The 16452-nt window shown below is 32.8% G+C and overlaps 2 protein-coding genes across 2 annotated transcripts; both read left to right on the forward strand.

Annotated features, from left to right (window-relative positions):
* The first annotated feature begins 6928 nt into the window (after positions 1 to 6928).
* GPAT9 (glycerol-3-phosphate acyltransferase 9) lies at positions 6929 to 11629 on the forward strand. The gene is made up of 12 exons (XM_021430428.2): positions 6929 to 7157; positions 7279 to 7336; positions 7654 to 7772; positions 7937 to 8036; positions 8279 to 8374; positions 8563 to 8659; positions 9380 to 9467; positions 9548 to 9644; positions 9737 to 9822; positions 10395 to 10514; positions 10639 to 10737; positions 11406 to 11629. The coding sequence occupies exons 1-12, from the start codon at positions 7036 to 7038 to the stop codon at positions 11452 to 11454; spliced, it is 1131 nt and encodes a 376-aa protein (XP_021286103.1). The 5' UTR covers positions 6929 to 7035; the 3' UTR covers positions 11455 to 11629.
* A 988-nt stretch (positions 11630 to 12617) lies between these two features.
* Positions 12618 to 15863, forward strand: LYM2 (lysm domain GPI-anchored protein 2 precursor). Its single transcript, XM_021431464.2, has 4 exons — positions 12618 to 13848; positions 14466 to 14589; positions 14696 to 14886; positions 15320 to 15863. Exons 1-4 carry the CDS (start codon positions 13191 to 13193, stop codon positions 15409 to 15411), a joined length of 1065 nt encoding a protein of 354 aa, XP_021287139.1. The 5' UTR covers positions 12618 to 13190; the 3' UTR covers positions 15412 to 15863.
* Positions 15864 to 16452: the final 589 nt, after the last annotated feature.

Raw genomic sequence — 16452 nt, forward strand, 5'->3', positions numbered from 1 at the left:
TGTTTGTGTGTGAACCGTTGATGAGTCGATCTTAGCAAGCATGACGAAGAGCTGCTTGGTTGGAGGTTTTATCGGTTCAGCAAAAGAGGTTCTAACTGGTGAAAAACATACGGTTGTTTTTGTTTATCCAAAAAAATTACAGTACATGCTTCTACTAATTATTGTCTTGACCCTGACAATTATAGTTTTAATTATTATTACTGTTGTATGAGCTGTCAGTTTATACATTATCACAGTAAATAATTATTTTTAAATTTAAAAATTAAATTTTTTAAATCTTAAACTTATTTAATCACGATATAATAAAATTTAATTCATTGATAATGTGTAAAATTTATATGTTGAGAGTACAAAAAAATATTTTTTTAATATTTATAATTTTATTTGCTTGATCACACTTTGTTGTTTTACCTTGGAGTAATGAATTCAAGTATTATTGCTAAATTAAGAGTAATTCATATTTAAATATATGCATTTGAAATCAAATAAAATTTTTCAAGTAAAAAATTAAAGGATTTCGTTATTAACGCAAGATAAAATTATGATCACTGCAGCAGGCTATTGTTTTGACTCTGATTTTTTGTAGAACACGAGAAAATGTACGGTGTGAGTGTCTAACACGGGAGTATTTCGGAATTTTTTATCCTTGGAAATTTCATCCCAGCAAAATCTTTGTTGCTCTCTCCCTTCACGCGCCCAGCACGTGTTGACGAGCCTTTCTGTTTCTCTAACCTGACAAGAAAATGATAGCGCCACGCCAACGAAAAGTGCGTGCTTAAATTTCCATCAATCCAAAGCGAAGCCAGGTCAGCATCCCCTGAGATCGACTCTTCTACGCACGAGCTTTGACGCGCGTGGTTGGGAACATTTCCTTCGTCCTGAAAATGCCGTCTCTTTTTAGGTTCCCTTGTGTTCGGTGTCTTGTAAGCGGCCAAAACATCGTGGAATCCAAAGGCTTTTATTTTTTATTTTTTGTTTTTTAATTACGAGCTTTTAAGCAATAATTATCTCACTAATCGAGGGTTAATAATAGGAGTACATAAGTAATTAACATCCCGTAAAAAGGTTCAGTCAGAAGCCAACGACTAACCTCTTCTGTCTTTATTTTTATCCATTCTAATCCAATAATAAATTTTAATTTTAATTTTAATTTTTTAAATAAAAATATGATCCAAAATAGTTCGAAAGAGGTAAAAATTCAAAACAAGTGAAGCAGATGAGATAGCCAACAATAAATTGTTTAATTTTTAGAAAAATTTAAATGTTTAATTAGGTGATAATTATCAAGATTGTTAGTTAGATGTAAGGAGCAATTATCGTGGACCAAACCTAACACTTTTGCTAAAATATTGGGCAGTTGATTTTTGAATAAGACGGAAAATTGCCTCGAAAGGATTAAATCAAATTTAATTAATAATCTCTGAAAATGATAGATTGCTGACTGATTAGGAAACTTGTTTTTGTAATAAAATCTTTATGTAATTAGGGTTTAGAAATTTAAATATTTATCTAATTAAAGGGGAATCTACTAAGTTTAGACAATGATGAACGAAACATAATAAATAAAATAAATCTTTCGTATGTAAGGAGAAACATAATAAATCTCCTTTTATTTAAATATGAAAAATATTTTTTATTTATTTTTAATTAATTTTAAATTAAATATTTATTTTAAATTTTGAAATATAATAAAAGTTGCTTTTTTATTATTAATTGATTTAAACAATATTTTTATAATTTATGTTAAGTAATAAATTCGCTATTTAAAATAAAAATATCTTAGTAATTTAAATATAACAGAACTTTCTCCAATTATTGATAATTAATTTTCAATTGAATATCCGCTCTAAAATTTTTAAGAAATCCCAAGGAAAAAGCGGGTCACACAACTTTTATGACGGGTTTTTTGGTTCTAAATTTGGGGCAATGTATTGTTTGTTTAAGGCAAACCGAACGGACCGCATTTTGTAGTGGGGTCGGCCAGATTTCATCAGGTATTTTATTTTATGGCATGGCAAGTACTCCTGATAGTGAGATGTTAAGCATGATTTTTTTTTTTTTTTTTGCTTCTTTCCTTTGATAATAACCAATTCTCATGTGTTTGCCTTGCAATTTAGTCAAGCACGTTTGATCCCAATGCCGCTCGCCATTGTCAATAATTGCGCGGTGGTTACTTGATGATGACAGGTCTTTCGTCAAATAATAAATAGAGAAACTCTAGCAATTTATAATTAAAAGAAGCCCCTTTTTCTGTATAATTACTATGATTATGTTAACAGTTCATCTTAACACCGATAATTATCTGTTATGAATTTTAATTTGAATGTTAGAACAATATATTTATCTGGAAATTTTTATAAAAAAAAAAGAGAAGAAAATTCTTATATAAACGGTCGACTATTTATTTAAATGGAAGGCATATGATCTGAATAGATAAAATTCATATAATATTGCAAATAGGCCACTCACTGTCCAACTGTTGCACTGACCATGATAATTTGATATTTAATCTAATGGCTTAGATTTATGTTTTTGGAACGAAAGTATTAACCTTATATACCCTGACATTCATTCATTATTCTTTTCTCTGGATGTTGTAAAGACCGGCTTTTTCATCTTTGGATTCCTTAATTCAATAAACTATTAAGCTTGGACATGGATTTGTATATGGGGATTGATTTTTTTAATGAATTTTATTTTTTTATAACCATTTAGGATTCTTTTTTGAGTGGTATTTTGTGGATATCTTTTTTCTTAATTAATAGCTTGTGAATAATTTCAGTTTTAAAAAAATAGACTATTAATTTTAATGAATAAAATTAAAAAAATACTTTTAAGTGTAAATAGATTAAAATTTTGGTAATTTTAGTAAAAACAAAAATTTTCTACAAGATATTAATTAAAAAAAGACACAATGTTTGAAAAAGCCCTTGATCTATTCAAAAAAATATTTAAATAAGTCATTACTCTTATATTACATTTAATTAAGTTCATGTATTTTTATTTTAAATTAAATAAATTATTATTAATAGTTAAAATATCACTTATCATTTTATATTTTCAAAACGATAAATGTTAATATGAAAGTAAAAATATTATATTATCATGTCATCGTATGATATCAACATATCATATCATAACATTATAACATATCTATCATATCAGTATCATTTGATATAAAATAACAAATGATATTTTAATTAATAATAATTAATTTATCATTAGTTATAAAATATAAAAATTAAATTTTTTTGAATAATTTAAGTGTTTTTTTTAAAAACACTATATCAAAACAATATTCATTTGTACTAATCAAGAAAAATAAAAAATAAAATAACACGAAATAAAAATCATAAAAAACATAAGAGAACTTTTATTTATTTTTTTCTTACAACAAACTCTGAACTGTTATTGTCAATCTCTAGATACGTTTTAATTGTTTGTTTTGCTTGTCCAAAAAGGCTTCCTCCTCAGTCCTCCCCTCCCCCACTCATGCCCCAAAAGACCAGCACAGGTTCGAGCGTCACCAGGTGAGTAGAAAATGGAGCTCTGTAGCCACAAGATGCCAATTGCCTCCGTTTTAAAAGGAGAACTGAGTCCAAACACTAATTGAATTGATCAAAACAAATCAAGGAAAAAGGGAATAGGTCAACTTAGATGCTTGTTATTTTTATTCATCCCAACGACTTTGCATTAAAAAAATTTACAAAGAGCTCACCATGTTATATCTTTATAATATATATATATATATATATATATATATATATATATGTTGTGTATGTTTTATTTGCATCTGAATCGGCCAACAACCTAATGACTCTCAACCATAGCCTTGGGGTCCATTGGCTTCACTCTTTACAAAAATTATCACTATAATTAGGAGAGAGGATAACCAAACTAAGGGTCCCCAAGAATTTAGTTAAAGCCCTTTTAATTAGACTCACCCAGCAAGTATGAGTTTTCATTGTTGCCTTAATTTTTAATTCTTCTGTTTAATTGTAATATGAACGAAAATTTCCTGTTTTCATTCTTGATGTTTCTTTTATGATTTTTGTGTCATGCATTTAATAAATTTTTTATATTGACATCATTCTTGTTATTAAATTATTTATTTTTAGAAAAATTAATGGTTTAAATTTGATAACTAAAATTGAATATAAGATGTAAAATCATGAAAAAAAAATCAAGCAAAACGGAGCGCTGAACGGAAGCATAAGACTCAAATTATGGTCTATTTAAGAAACAAAAGTAGATGTAAACTTATATTTATTTATAATTAATAATAAATTGTAATTGGACTTCTTTTATCATAAATATTATTTGAAATCATGTTTGCAATAAGATTTAATTTCTAAAAATTCAAATCTATTTTTTCAATGTCATTCAATTATTTAAAATTTTTTTAAATAAAAAAAAATATATTTACTATTGAATTAAATGTTCTAACAAGAAAAACGATACTTGTAAGCTTATCTTGAATACGTTAAGACATGTATGTGCACTTGGGCTTTACGCCCGCAACCGCCATTCAAAAAGAAACCGTTGCGTTGCCGCCAATAAAATCTCCTGAACGCTGTCGTTTCAATTTGTTGATTTTTATATCCTCTCAAGCAATTAATCAATTTGACGCCCAATGTACTCCTCTTTATTTGTGGTCCCACAAGTAAAATCTCTGTTTTATTATTTTGAAGGAGGCCCAATTGCCTAGGATGCGGCCTAGCCTTAAGAATAATCCTGGCATTAGTTTCTTTTTTGTTTTGAAAGATAATAATCCTTGCATTGTTAATCCACTTAACTTTATGTAATATGCATTACTTGTCGATTTTCACTTGCAATCAAGAAGAAAATCTAGTAAATAAATATTTATAATTTAAAAAATATTTATTTTGAAAAAATTTTAAATTTTAATGTTTTTACATTTGCAATGCAACTTTTTATTATTAAATGATAATGTATAAATATTATATAATAGATTTGAAGGGATGATTGTTACTTACAGATTTAAATAACTTCTTAAATTTGATGCGTTTAACCGTGAGGAAAACAAAGAAAAGAAAATACTAAACTTGCAGATTTAAATAACTTCTTAAATTTGATGCGTTTAATCGTGAGGAAAACAAAGAAAAGAAAATACTAACAAAATGGATGATAGTTAATTCAAAAATTGAAATAAAAATAAAATATATAATATATGAGATTATATTAAGAAAAAAATATATGAGATTATAATAAAAAATAAAAATAAAATATATGATATTAAAAATATATTTAAAAGATGATAAAATATAAAAATTAATAATAAAAAAATACAAGTATATTAAATTTATATTTTAATATATAAGAATAATTTTAAAAATTGATATTACATTTATAATAAAGTGTTTGTAAAATCAAACATTATAATGTTATCTTATTTGCATTTACATCGTAATGTTATTTTTTTTACAATAATATTATATGTCATGTGATTATATTATAAGACATCAAACGTCATGTATGTATCAATTAACAACTCTTGCAGTGTAACAAAGGGTTGGTAACTAGTTTTCAAATTAAAATAGCTATCTAAAGGATTTAAACAAATAAATATAAAAATATACAACCAAAACCATTAAAACCCAATAGCATAAAAAATGAAAATGGCCTTGAAAGGTCTAAACAATGTGCAACTTACACCATTCTAGGCCAGGTTATGCCTAGACAATCTACAAATAAACATAGAGCAATACCATAAGGAGGAATATAAAAAATACGTAAACCTAAATTTAAATTTTTATGATTAATAACCATCAAATCGACATATTTATTAGTTTCACAATAAACGTGAGATATCGAACAATTCCAATCTCGATTAAGTAGCTATTTAATGAATTTTAAAAGATTAACATTAAGATCAAACATGATATTTTGACCTCTGATTTTTTATAATGCTAATAAAAAGTCAGACTCCACTTGGACTTTCCTATAGCCTCTATCCCAATAAATTCTCCATAATTCAGATGATAATGAAAATGTAATACCAATTTTGTATGTGAAACCCACTATGTAATTACCATTTTCATCCTTGAGCAAATCATTGGCGACAGCTACCCCTAACTGTCCTTGTGCACTTCCATCAACGTTCAATTTAACAAAAGAATAATTAGGCGTTTCTCAAGATATTATAATTTCTTCTTTCATTCTACTCCACTCTCTCCTCACGATGTTCCATGCCCCCTTCGACCTGGACCATATCTGTTGCCAAGCATTGTAAGGCGAAGAGAAAGAAGCATCAAAGATACAGAAGTTAAGCCAATACCAGATAAACCATAAAGTATAAACAAGTAGGACACTCCAGGGAATATTTCCAACTATAGTATTATTTGACATGTTCATCAATACCCATTCTTTAAGGCATAAAGTAAAGAAATCTTATCCAATGACTTTATGTAATATGCATTGATTGTCGATTTTCACTAGCAAACAAGAAGAAAATCTAGTAAATAAATATTTATAATTTTAAAAATATTTATTTTTTTAAAAAAATTAAATTTAATATTTACATATTTGTAATACAACTTTTTGTTATTAGATAATAAAGTATAAATTTTATATGCTGACTGTATATAAATTAATACAATATTGAGATGGAACAAGAATACTGTAGGAAGACAGGGACATAAATGTAAAAAAGGAATATTACCAAGATTAATTAAATAATGAAAACAAGAGAAAATTTGCAGTGAATTTTTTTATATTATTTATTTTAAATTAAATAATTTTTTATAATTAGTGATTATAAAAATTAAAAATATTATTTTTTAAAAAAGATAAAAGGAAAAAATTGTCAAAGAGGCGTTAAGAAGGAAACAAATGCATTGAAGTTTCCGAGTAATAAAATAGTTACACAGTGTATTGCGTGGCGGAAAAAAGTAAATGAAGAAGGAAAAGCCGTTTGGTTTTATCAATATAAAGAAAAAAGAAAAAGAAGAAAAAAAACCAAAGCCAAACAAAAATCCCAACAACCAAACCGAATCAGAAAGCGAAAGAGGAGGCATGAGTAGCAGTGGAGGGAAGCTGAGCTCATCCAGCTCCGAATTGGACTTGGATCGACCCAACATCGAAGATTATCTCCCGTCCGGATCCTCCATTAACGAACCTCGCGGCAAGCTTCGCCTGTAATTTCACTTACCCCTCTCTCTTTCCCTTTTTGTCTTTTTGGAATTTGTTTCTTGAAAATTAGTTAATTATATGGTTGATTTGTTGGTTGATTGAATATGGATTTTGAAATGGTTTCAGACGCGATTTGCTTGATATTTCTCCCACTTTAACTGAAGCTGCTGGTGCCATTGTTGATGTAAGCCCTCTCTCTCTCTCATTCATTTTAAGAGTTCTGCATGTTTCCCGGGAAAATCATTTATGATTGACAAAAGGAAATTATGTTTTGAATAATTAAAAATTTTAGTTTTTTGAATTAAAAAAATGCATGATTTTTTTTTTATGAACAATTATATTTGAGTGCGAGTAACAGTTTAAGTATCGACTAGTTTTTCGTGAAAAAATCATTTGACGTGTTTGTGTTCACCCTAAAGTTTTGATCTTGAGTAGAATAAGGTTAACCTTGTGACAAATTTGCAAGATTTAATTGATTCCAGCGGTGTATTGAATGAGCAGGATTCATTCACACGATGTTTTAAGTCGAATCCTCCTGAACCATGGAACTGGAATGTATATTTGTTCCCACTGTGGTGTTTCGGAGTGGCAGTTCGGTACTTGATTTTATTCCCTGCGAGGTTAGCCATTGTACCTCTCAAAGTAACTTCCAATTATCTAATGCATGATGGTTTTTGTTTAGATGAATCTTGCTTATGTCATTTTTAGAGATTTGTTAGGTAGTGTATTATATGTTGGAATAGTCGCCTTGTTTCAGAGTTTCCATGTGCCGTTAAATCTGCAGGGTTGTGGTGTTGACAATAGGATGGATAATATTTCTCTCATCCTTCACTCCTGTACACTTGCTACTCAAAGGGCATGATAAGTTGCGGAAAAAGATGGAGGTTTGAATTTTATGCATTTTTATTTTGTGCTGCTTTTATGTCTCTTTTGTCTGTGAGTATGTGTAAGAAGGGAAGAAAAGGTTAGAATTGCAAATAAGCAAACAGGCAATTTTAGGCATTCTCTCTTTGGGGGGTTGTCTATATTCTTCTAGCAAGCTTGTGCATTACCCGTATTGTAGCACATTTACCACATGCAAAGTTTATGCCTAGACTTAGTTAGTTCATCATATTTTTTTTTTCAGAGGGTTTTGGTGGAGCTAATGTGCAGCTTCTTCGTTGCATCGTGGACTGGAGTTGTTAAGTACCATGGACCACGGCCTAGCATTCGGCCCAAGCAGGTTTAGCTGACTTTAGTTTCTGCACTTTATATTCTTCCATATTCCCTTGTCTGTAGATCTATGGGTGTTTCTGTTTTATACTTTATTTATTTCATTAAGCTTCGAGTCTGATTCAGTATTACTACTTTTATGTTGTGTGTCTTTGAAAAATGAAATATATCTAAGCATTCCTTCCATGCGTCAAACAGGTGTTTGTGGCCAATCATACTTCTATGATTGATTTCATCATATTAGAACAGATGACTGCATTTGCTGTCATTATGCAGAAGCACCCTGGATGGGTTGGTAAGTAGTAATGCAAACATGCTTACTTAAAAATGATGTTTTTAGATTTTAATGTTTCAGAGGATTCTAAAATAGCTGATTATTTCTGTTGCATGCTTTCCGATGTGCTCCTGAATTATGTTTCCTTACTTCTGGTTGTATGTCAGGTTTTAAATTCACCAGTGACAGCCCTCGCTCCGACTTTAATATTGGATTATTGACGTGTATAGAATTTCTTTGCTTCTATTTTTCACACGAAAATCTTTATTGGGAAATACATATCTTTCTTTTTCTAAAATTTCTCCCTTTTCTGTTGTTCTATATTGTTTCTGTTTCTATGAGCTTCAAGATTTTATGGCTATATCTTATACCTTTTCTATTTTTGTCTCTTATTCCCTACAGATTAGAGCCCAAATGTTAGTGAGAGAGAAAGCATGTCCTTGCCACTTAGTTTTATGATGCCTGCTATGGACTATACATGTGTTGAATAACTTTAGGTGGAAGAAGTAGGGTGATCCACATGTAATGGCTTTGTTGTTATATAGGAATTTATGGCTATGCTTTAAAAATTTAAGATGCCCCTTTCCATCTTTTCAAGTTGAATGAAAACAATTACAGGTGCTCTGCTGTTTTGGCTTTCTTAAAGTAGATTTTGATGACAGTATTGGAGTGAGGATTAGGTTTATGTTTTGTGTATATTGAGTGGATGAAATAAACTATTCAGCTTCTTTCTATGTATAGGACTGTTGCAGAGCACTATTTTAGAGAGTGTAGGGTGTATTTGGTTCAACCGTTCAGAGGCAAAAGATCGTGAAATTGTAGCAAAGAAGTAAGTACAATCAGAATGGGGGAAAATGTTCATATCAATGTGTTTTCCCTCTCATGATTGCATAAACTTGTGAATTTCAGGTTAAGGGATCATGTTCAGGGGGTTGACAATAACCCGCTTCTCATTTTTCCTGAAGGGACCTGTGTAAACAATCAGTACAGTGTTATGTTTAAGAAGGTATAGCTGTTTGTATTTTGGGGAGAACTGCTTAGTTGTTCCTTTCTTATGCTTCGAACTTTCTTTAACTTGTTTTCTCTGGCTATGTTTAGGGTGCATTCGAACTCGGTTGCACAGTTTGTCCGATTGCAATCAACTACAATAAAATTTTTGTTGATGCGTTTTGGAATAGCCGGAAGTAAGGAATTCATCATCAAGTGCTCAAATTTTGTTCCTACACATAGATATGAAATGACTTGTATATATGTGTACTCTGAGATTTTGTTAGGAGAGTTTTTTTGGGTTGGATCAATTTCTTTTCATATTCCTGGATATTTATCTGATCACTGTGTGCTCAAAGGTGTTGATTCCTTTGGGCAAAACACTGTGTTCCCCAAGAATATTGTGCAAACTATGTTACCAGTTTGATATTTCACCAGCGTGAGTGTGTGTACCAAGAAAAAGGGAAAGGAATTCAATCTGTTCATGAGGTGTAAATGGGTTTTGGTGTTCAAACTGAAACATGCTACTTTCAGTCTGTTGAGAGTACATCATTTCTTGGGTTAAAAGATGCAATGGATATGTGAATATCCAGCAGAATTCATCTGGGAACATCTTTTAGTGCCACTAGGTAAAGCTGCTAAAAATATTCCCACTAGTTCCCACTCCACTTGTCGGGAAAAAACTTTGTGGTGTAGCAAGATATAGATCATTGTTGTGTCTTGTTCACTTCACTTTTGTCATTTCATACCAATATTACATTTCTCGCAGGCAGTCCTTCACGATGCATCTGTTGCAGCTTATGACATCCTGGGCTGTTGTTTGTGACGTGTGGTACCTAGAACCCCAAAATCTAAGGCCTGGAGAAACACCAATTGAATTTGCAGAGAGGTAAGTACTGTTCTTAACTAGTTGCAATCAATAATTGAGGACGCCAATCATCTGTTAGCCTTTATTCTTTGTATTGGCATTTTGAAAGCAGTGGCTTTGATTCAGTTAATATTCCTTTATGCAGGGTCAGAGACATAATATCTGTTCGAGCAGGTCTTAAAAAGGTTCCATGGGACGGATATTTGAAGTACTCTCGCCCTAGCCCTAAGCATAGAGAGCGAAAGTAAGACAAACCTCTCCAATTCCTTTCCCCTCTTTCCTGGTTGTGTTAACTTCTAATATCATTAGAATTGCGTTTGTGTTTTAGGTAGATGCCTGTCACTAATCATCTAATTTTTCTACATGTGTATTATTTGTAAATACATAGATGCATGGGCCATCTAAAATGGTAAACTACAACTATGAGGTCATGCTTGGTGCTTTATGGCCCTCTTGTTGTTAATACCACAAAGATAAAGCTTTTCATGTCAATGCATTAACAAATTACTATCTAAAATTATTTATCCACATGGTTACAACCAGGTCCCTTGCCCTTGTTAACCAATCATTACAGCAGGGTTTTTCTATTCTTTGACATATGCAGCATAAGGACAAGTTTTAACTGACTTTTATATATAATAAGATTTTATGCTGAATTGTTGATTTGTGTTTGCGCATAATTCATCAATGTAGGCTTTTAAATTTGTGATTGTGTCATTTTATTCCTTTTAGATGAACTAATTATTTGCTGCAAGGTATTGGATCCCTTAAAGTCTTGCCAATTAATATTATTGTCAGATTTTGATATACCGTTCAATTGTTACTTCTATGCTTTGAATTGCTGAACTGGTTTCTGGAACTAAGAATAGCAGATAAAACCATATGTCTGAATGGATCATTTCGCGATTGCAGGCAACAAAGCTTTGCTGAGTCCGTGCTTCTGCGACTGGAGGAAAAGTGATAGCATAGTGTACATTTGGTTGTTTTATTTAGTTGTATTTACGGTTGAAGGCATGGCTGCACTTGATTTTTCTTTTAATTGAATGCTGATTTTTCATCTTAGAATTTGTTGGTGTATTCGGATGTGAAAATGGAAAGGAAGCGCCTATTAAAGAATTGCTTAGCATGGTTTCTGATGGTAGGTTTGTTTTTCAAATAGAACAAGGTCGGTACTGCAAGCCAGGCCTTGGTAGTGCTGCTTCAGTTTTGCTCAGAACTCTGCTCCATATTCCTGAACATCTGGTTGGTCCTTCGAATTGTTCTTGTTGTCTACTTTGCCCAAACTTCATTTCCAATGGGCACAGATCGAATGATGATTACTTTTTGGGCAAGTTGCCGACTGTCCAAAAGTCCAAAGCTAGGGTTTCTTTGAGATTTAAATAATAAAAAGGCTCTTGAATTTTTTTTTATTTTTTATTTTACTCAATTTAATCTTTATCTCATGATGAAAATGCAACAGATTGTTATTGTCACTGACAGGTCGTGACAGGTATCACTTTCTATATATGCCATATTAGATTTTACGAACATAGCAAGTGATAATTGTCACTGGAAAATACGTTGTTAGTGTAATTTTCTGTGTACATCACGTCAGATTTCATAGCAAGTGATTATTGTTACGTTTGTTATACATATTTGTTATGAGATAAAAATTCAATTAGATAAAATAAAAGAATAGAAACTCACTTGAGTGTAAAAAAAGATTAAACAAATTTAATTGGATATGATAAAAATAGAAAGTTTAATTGTGAAATTGCTTATTTGTTGATATTATAGCCTGTCGGTTAATTCCTTTGCCCACGACATAAGGCATAGGAATAAAAGCTACACCAGTGCACACGTCAATATAAAATTATAGAACGATCGGGACAACTGGTTTGCTAATAATGGTGTGAATAATCCGCTAGCTGGGCCCAGTTACGCCCTTTCCGCTTTATAAAATAAGCCTTGAAAGCTGCACGATAACAAAAAGATAAACTAGGAAAATATTCCAGCATTCACATGTTTGGCTCTCTCTGTGTCAGTATTCCTCTATAAATAAATAAATAAATATATATATATATGCAACTTCGGAAGTCAATTGGATATTTTCTTCTCTTGTTGGTGCACCAGTGGCTAGTACTATCATCGATGATAAGGAAAATTCTGGTCATTTTGGGCCATTAATGCTGCAAATAATGCTGGGATTGACTCAAGCCATCCATTAACAATTCAGAGTGCTTTTCCGTGGTTGTACTTGTTTGTTCATACAGTGGGGAAATAAATGAAGGCTGGCTCGGAATTAAAACATCATTTATCGACGGTGACTTTTCAGCAGCGAAAGATCTTGTGGAACACCCAACAAGTTGCAGCAAGGAAGGTAAAATCTAGATACAGTAAAAGCAAAGCTCACATTCAGACAGATTCGAGAATGTGAATGCAGAGGAAGACAATTTTCCCTCAAACCCTGTCCAATCAAAAACAAGACTCAACCGAACAAGACTTTCAGCCAGAGACTGTTAGAAACTTCAAAGTCTTCTCAGTCAAAATACGCAAATGTCTCTGTTGTAAACACAACGCAAGTCCCCTCGTCTCCTTCTGTCCACACTTCCAGCTTTCAACCCTGCCTAACTTGCCCCACTCCCGAACCCTTCATTTAAATAACCCACCAACCAGCAAAGAAGAAGAAGCAGAAGACAAAAGCTGCAAAAGAGAAATATGGGTTTTGCTTTTGCTAAGCTGTTTGTTCTTCTTCTTCTTCCGTTGCTCTCATCTCTGACTCTAGAGCACTCCGCGGCTCAAGGCTTCAACTGTAGCTCACCGAGATCATGCCGTGCCCTGGTCGGCTACGTCACCGTCAACAACACCGACCTCGGCACTATTCAATCTCTTTTCAACGTCAAGAACCTCCGGAGTATCCTCGGAGCTAACGGCTTATCTGTCTCCACTCCACGCACCCACAACATATCTGCACAACAAGTCATCAAAATCCCCATCAACTGCGTTTGCTACAACAACACCGGAACTTCCGGCGGGGCTCCAATCTACGAGGTGAAAGAAGGTGACACTCTTTACCACATAGCAGCTGAGATTTTCTCGAGGTTAGTGACGTTCCAGCAAATTACGGAAGCCAATGGGATTGCGAATTCCAGTTTGATAATGCCCGGGCAGGAGCTGAAAATCCCGTTGCCGTGTAGCTGTGATGACGTGAACGGCGAGAAAGTGGTGCATTATGCACATATTGTGAAGCCAGAGAGTTCCTTGGAGGAGATTGCTAGTGAGTTTGGAACTGATGAAGGGACTTTGAGTAGGATTAATAACATAACCGCCGAGAATCAGTTAATAGCTGGCGAACCAATCGATGTTCCTCTTAAAGGTACAGGAGTAACTTTTTCATTTATAACCCTTTTCACACCTTTGACATAGTATCTGAAAGAGCATTAAGTGATTAATTAAAGAGATGCGGTGGTACCGCTGTCTTGTTGTGACTGATTCACAATTTCAATATCAAAAGTGACCACTGCCAGTCTTGTCAAATCATATTGAAAGGTTATGGCCCACAACCTAATTTGTTTTTCCTTCATCACCGGTGGTGTCGACTAGCAAAATGTTTGATCTCGTGATATGGTCTCAATACCTTTGGATGTTAGTATTTGAATATCCACTCATCCATATCCTGGTTACACATTTCTAGTTCTTTTAATCCTTTGCAGACATGATTTTTTTATGGTTGTGGTGCCTGTGGGGGTGATGGCAGATATATTTTTAGATAGCTTGGACAGTGATTGTTTGCCATATACTGCTAATTGTTTGTCTGATATATTTATTCTGCTAATCTCTCCAGCTTCAATCCTGCTAGAGAGTAGAGGCTTTTTGTTGGGTGCTTGGGCCCAGTGACTAGGCCTGGCTGGTGGAAAATTACTGATATTTGTGGGATCAATGATAGTAGACAATCTTGCATTTCAATTTGACGTTTTTCATCTTTTTCTGCAGCCTGTAACTCATCAATAAGAAGTGACTCCTTGGACTTTCCTTTACTCGCTGCTAATGGAACATACGTCTTCACTGCTAATGGTTGTGTGTGGTGCACATGCGATGCTGCTGCTAACAACTCGACGTAAGCTTATCTTCAAATGCCTCGTCATTTTAGGAATTTTGACCTTTTCAGTTTCCTAATTTCATCAGGATCTGATTTATGTGTATATCTACGGTGGATTGGTCAGATTACGTTGTGAACCATCCCAGAATAAACCATCCAGGTGGGAGACGTGCCCATCTATGCAATGTGGAGCTTCAGATGGTTTATCCCTTGGCAATAGTACCACTTCTGGTTGCAATCGCTCAACCTGTTCCTATGCTGGATATAACAACTCAATCATCTTCACAACCCTTGTACAGGACTCCACTTGTTCACGTAAGTCGATAGAACTCTTTATGCTGTCTTAATTTGCACGCATTGTTTCACTATGTTGCTCTTTATCTAGGAACGATGTTGTTCCAACTCTGTTCTTCTTGAAATATCTGAATCCGACACATATCTAACGGACATGAACACAAAGAGCTGACCCTCTAATATATAAAAAACCTAGAAAGGAATTAAATGTACCGTGTCAGACACATACCTGACACTGCAGAGTCCAAGTAACATAGTCTAGGAATATCACTCTATAGTACCATTTCCAGTATTTCCCTTTCTGCTAAATTGTTCAAACAAGTAGTATTTATCCTGGCCATAAACATTACTGACATGGGACTGATGAAAATCCATCTCCTCTGCCATTGATATCGTTGCTGATTCGAACCCAGTACTCACAAATCTTCTTCTTCTTTCTCTTTTGGACGAACAGAAACTACTCCAAGCAATGATGTTACAAGGATCAGTTTGAATTGGGACTTTCTATGCATCTTGATCTTGCTTTGCTTTCATCTCTTCCAATAAAATGTTGGCAGTCAACTCCTATGGGAGTCCATCCGCTTCCATAGTACCACATGAGAAAACGGGGAGCAGACCATTGCAATGTAAAGCATATTTCCTTTGTTTGACGAATACTGTATCAGAAATCGTAGATTTGGTCGAGGCACATGGGTTTGGGTGAATAAACTTCTTTTCATTGGCGAGTCAACTGATCAAAAAGCGTTTAGATGGTTAGAGTCTGCCTGAGATAATAGGATCAACATCAGACGGAATACATGCTAAGTTTTCTGAAAAAAGGAAACCTGGTGGCTCCTTTCTCCATGGCCCATAGTTGGCCTAAACCCAAAAAGCTTCTTTTCACTTTGATGCATTCATTAATGTTGTTTTCATCCTATTGGATTGCTTCTCTCTCAAGACTTCTATGCAAGTCTTGACCATAAGTTAATTGGGTTTTGATTTTTCTTTTTCTCAGTCAACACAAAATTTTCTTGATTAAGATGATCAATCACAAAGATACGTACTGACACCTGTGCATAGTTTCGTTTTATCAATATTAAATTTAACAAGAAAATTAATAAAAATATTAACTTCCCTAAAGTTGTAGACAAAACTAATATCATCCATAATTTTACTTGAGCTGTCAATTTCATTAAATATGTACTGGTTATCCCATGACTAAAAATTTTCATTGTATATCTAAAAATAAACTATTTTAAAATTAAATTCAATTATTAAAAGTTTCATGTCATTTCAAGATTAATTGGATTTTGATGCTTAGTCTTTTTACCAGAAATTATTGTTCTTATTATTATCAGAACTTTATAATTTTAATGCTTAGTTTCCTGGTTATTTTTAGAAAAAAAAAATTTCATAAAATTAATTTTACTAGCTCTCACAAAATTTCATACTAATAGGTTTTATAAAATTAAGAAAAATAAATTAATTTGGGTTTTGTTTTTGTCTTGGACAGTTCTAGGCCCAATTTCTCTAAAAAGCCCACTGATTGGGCCACGTAAGCCCCATTAGCAATGCTTAAAATCCACGCCCACCAAAAATAAAATAATA

Source organism: Theobroma umbraticum, unplaced genomic scaffold (assembly GCF_002168275.2).
Source record: "Theobroma umbraticum cultivar Fairchild unplaced genomic scaffold, ASM216827v3 scaffold_50.0, whole genome shotgun sequence".
NCBI lineage: Eukaryota > Viridiplantae > Streptophyta > Magnoliopsida > Malvales > Malvaceae > Theobroma > Theobroma umbraticum.

Bases quoted from the DNA above. Each gene is read 5' to 3' on its own strand.
- LYM2 (XM_021431464.2), top strand. From the start codon at position 13,191: ATGGGTTTTGCTTTTGCTAAGCTGTTTGTTCTTCTTCTTCTTCCGTTG. The intron at 13,849-14,465 runs GTACAGGAGTAA...CTTTTTCTGCAG, and splicing joins AATCGATGTTCCTCTTAAAG to CCTGTAACTCATCAATAAGA. The intron at 14,887-15,319 runs GTAAGTCGATAG...TTGGACGAACAG, and splicing joins ACAGGACTCCACTTGTTCAC to AAACTACTCCAAGCAATGAT.
- GPAT9 (XM_021430428.2), top strand. From the start codon at position 7,036: ATGAGTAGCAGTGGAGGGAAGCTGAGCTCATCCAGCTCCGAATTGGAC. The intron at 7,773-7,936 runs GTTAGCCATTGT...TTAAATCTGCAG, and splicing joins TTGATTTTATTCCCTGCGAG to GGTTGTGGTGTTGACAATAG. The intron at 8,660-9,379 runs GTAAGTAGTAAT...TTCTATGTATAG, and splicing joins GAAGCACCCTGGATGGGTTG to GACTGTTGCAGAGCACTATT.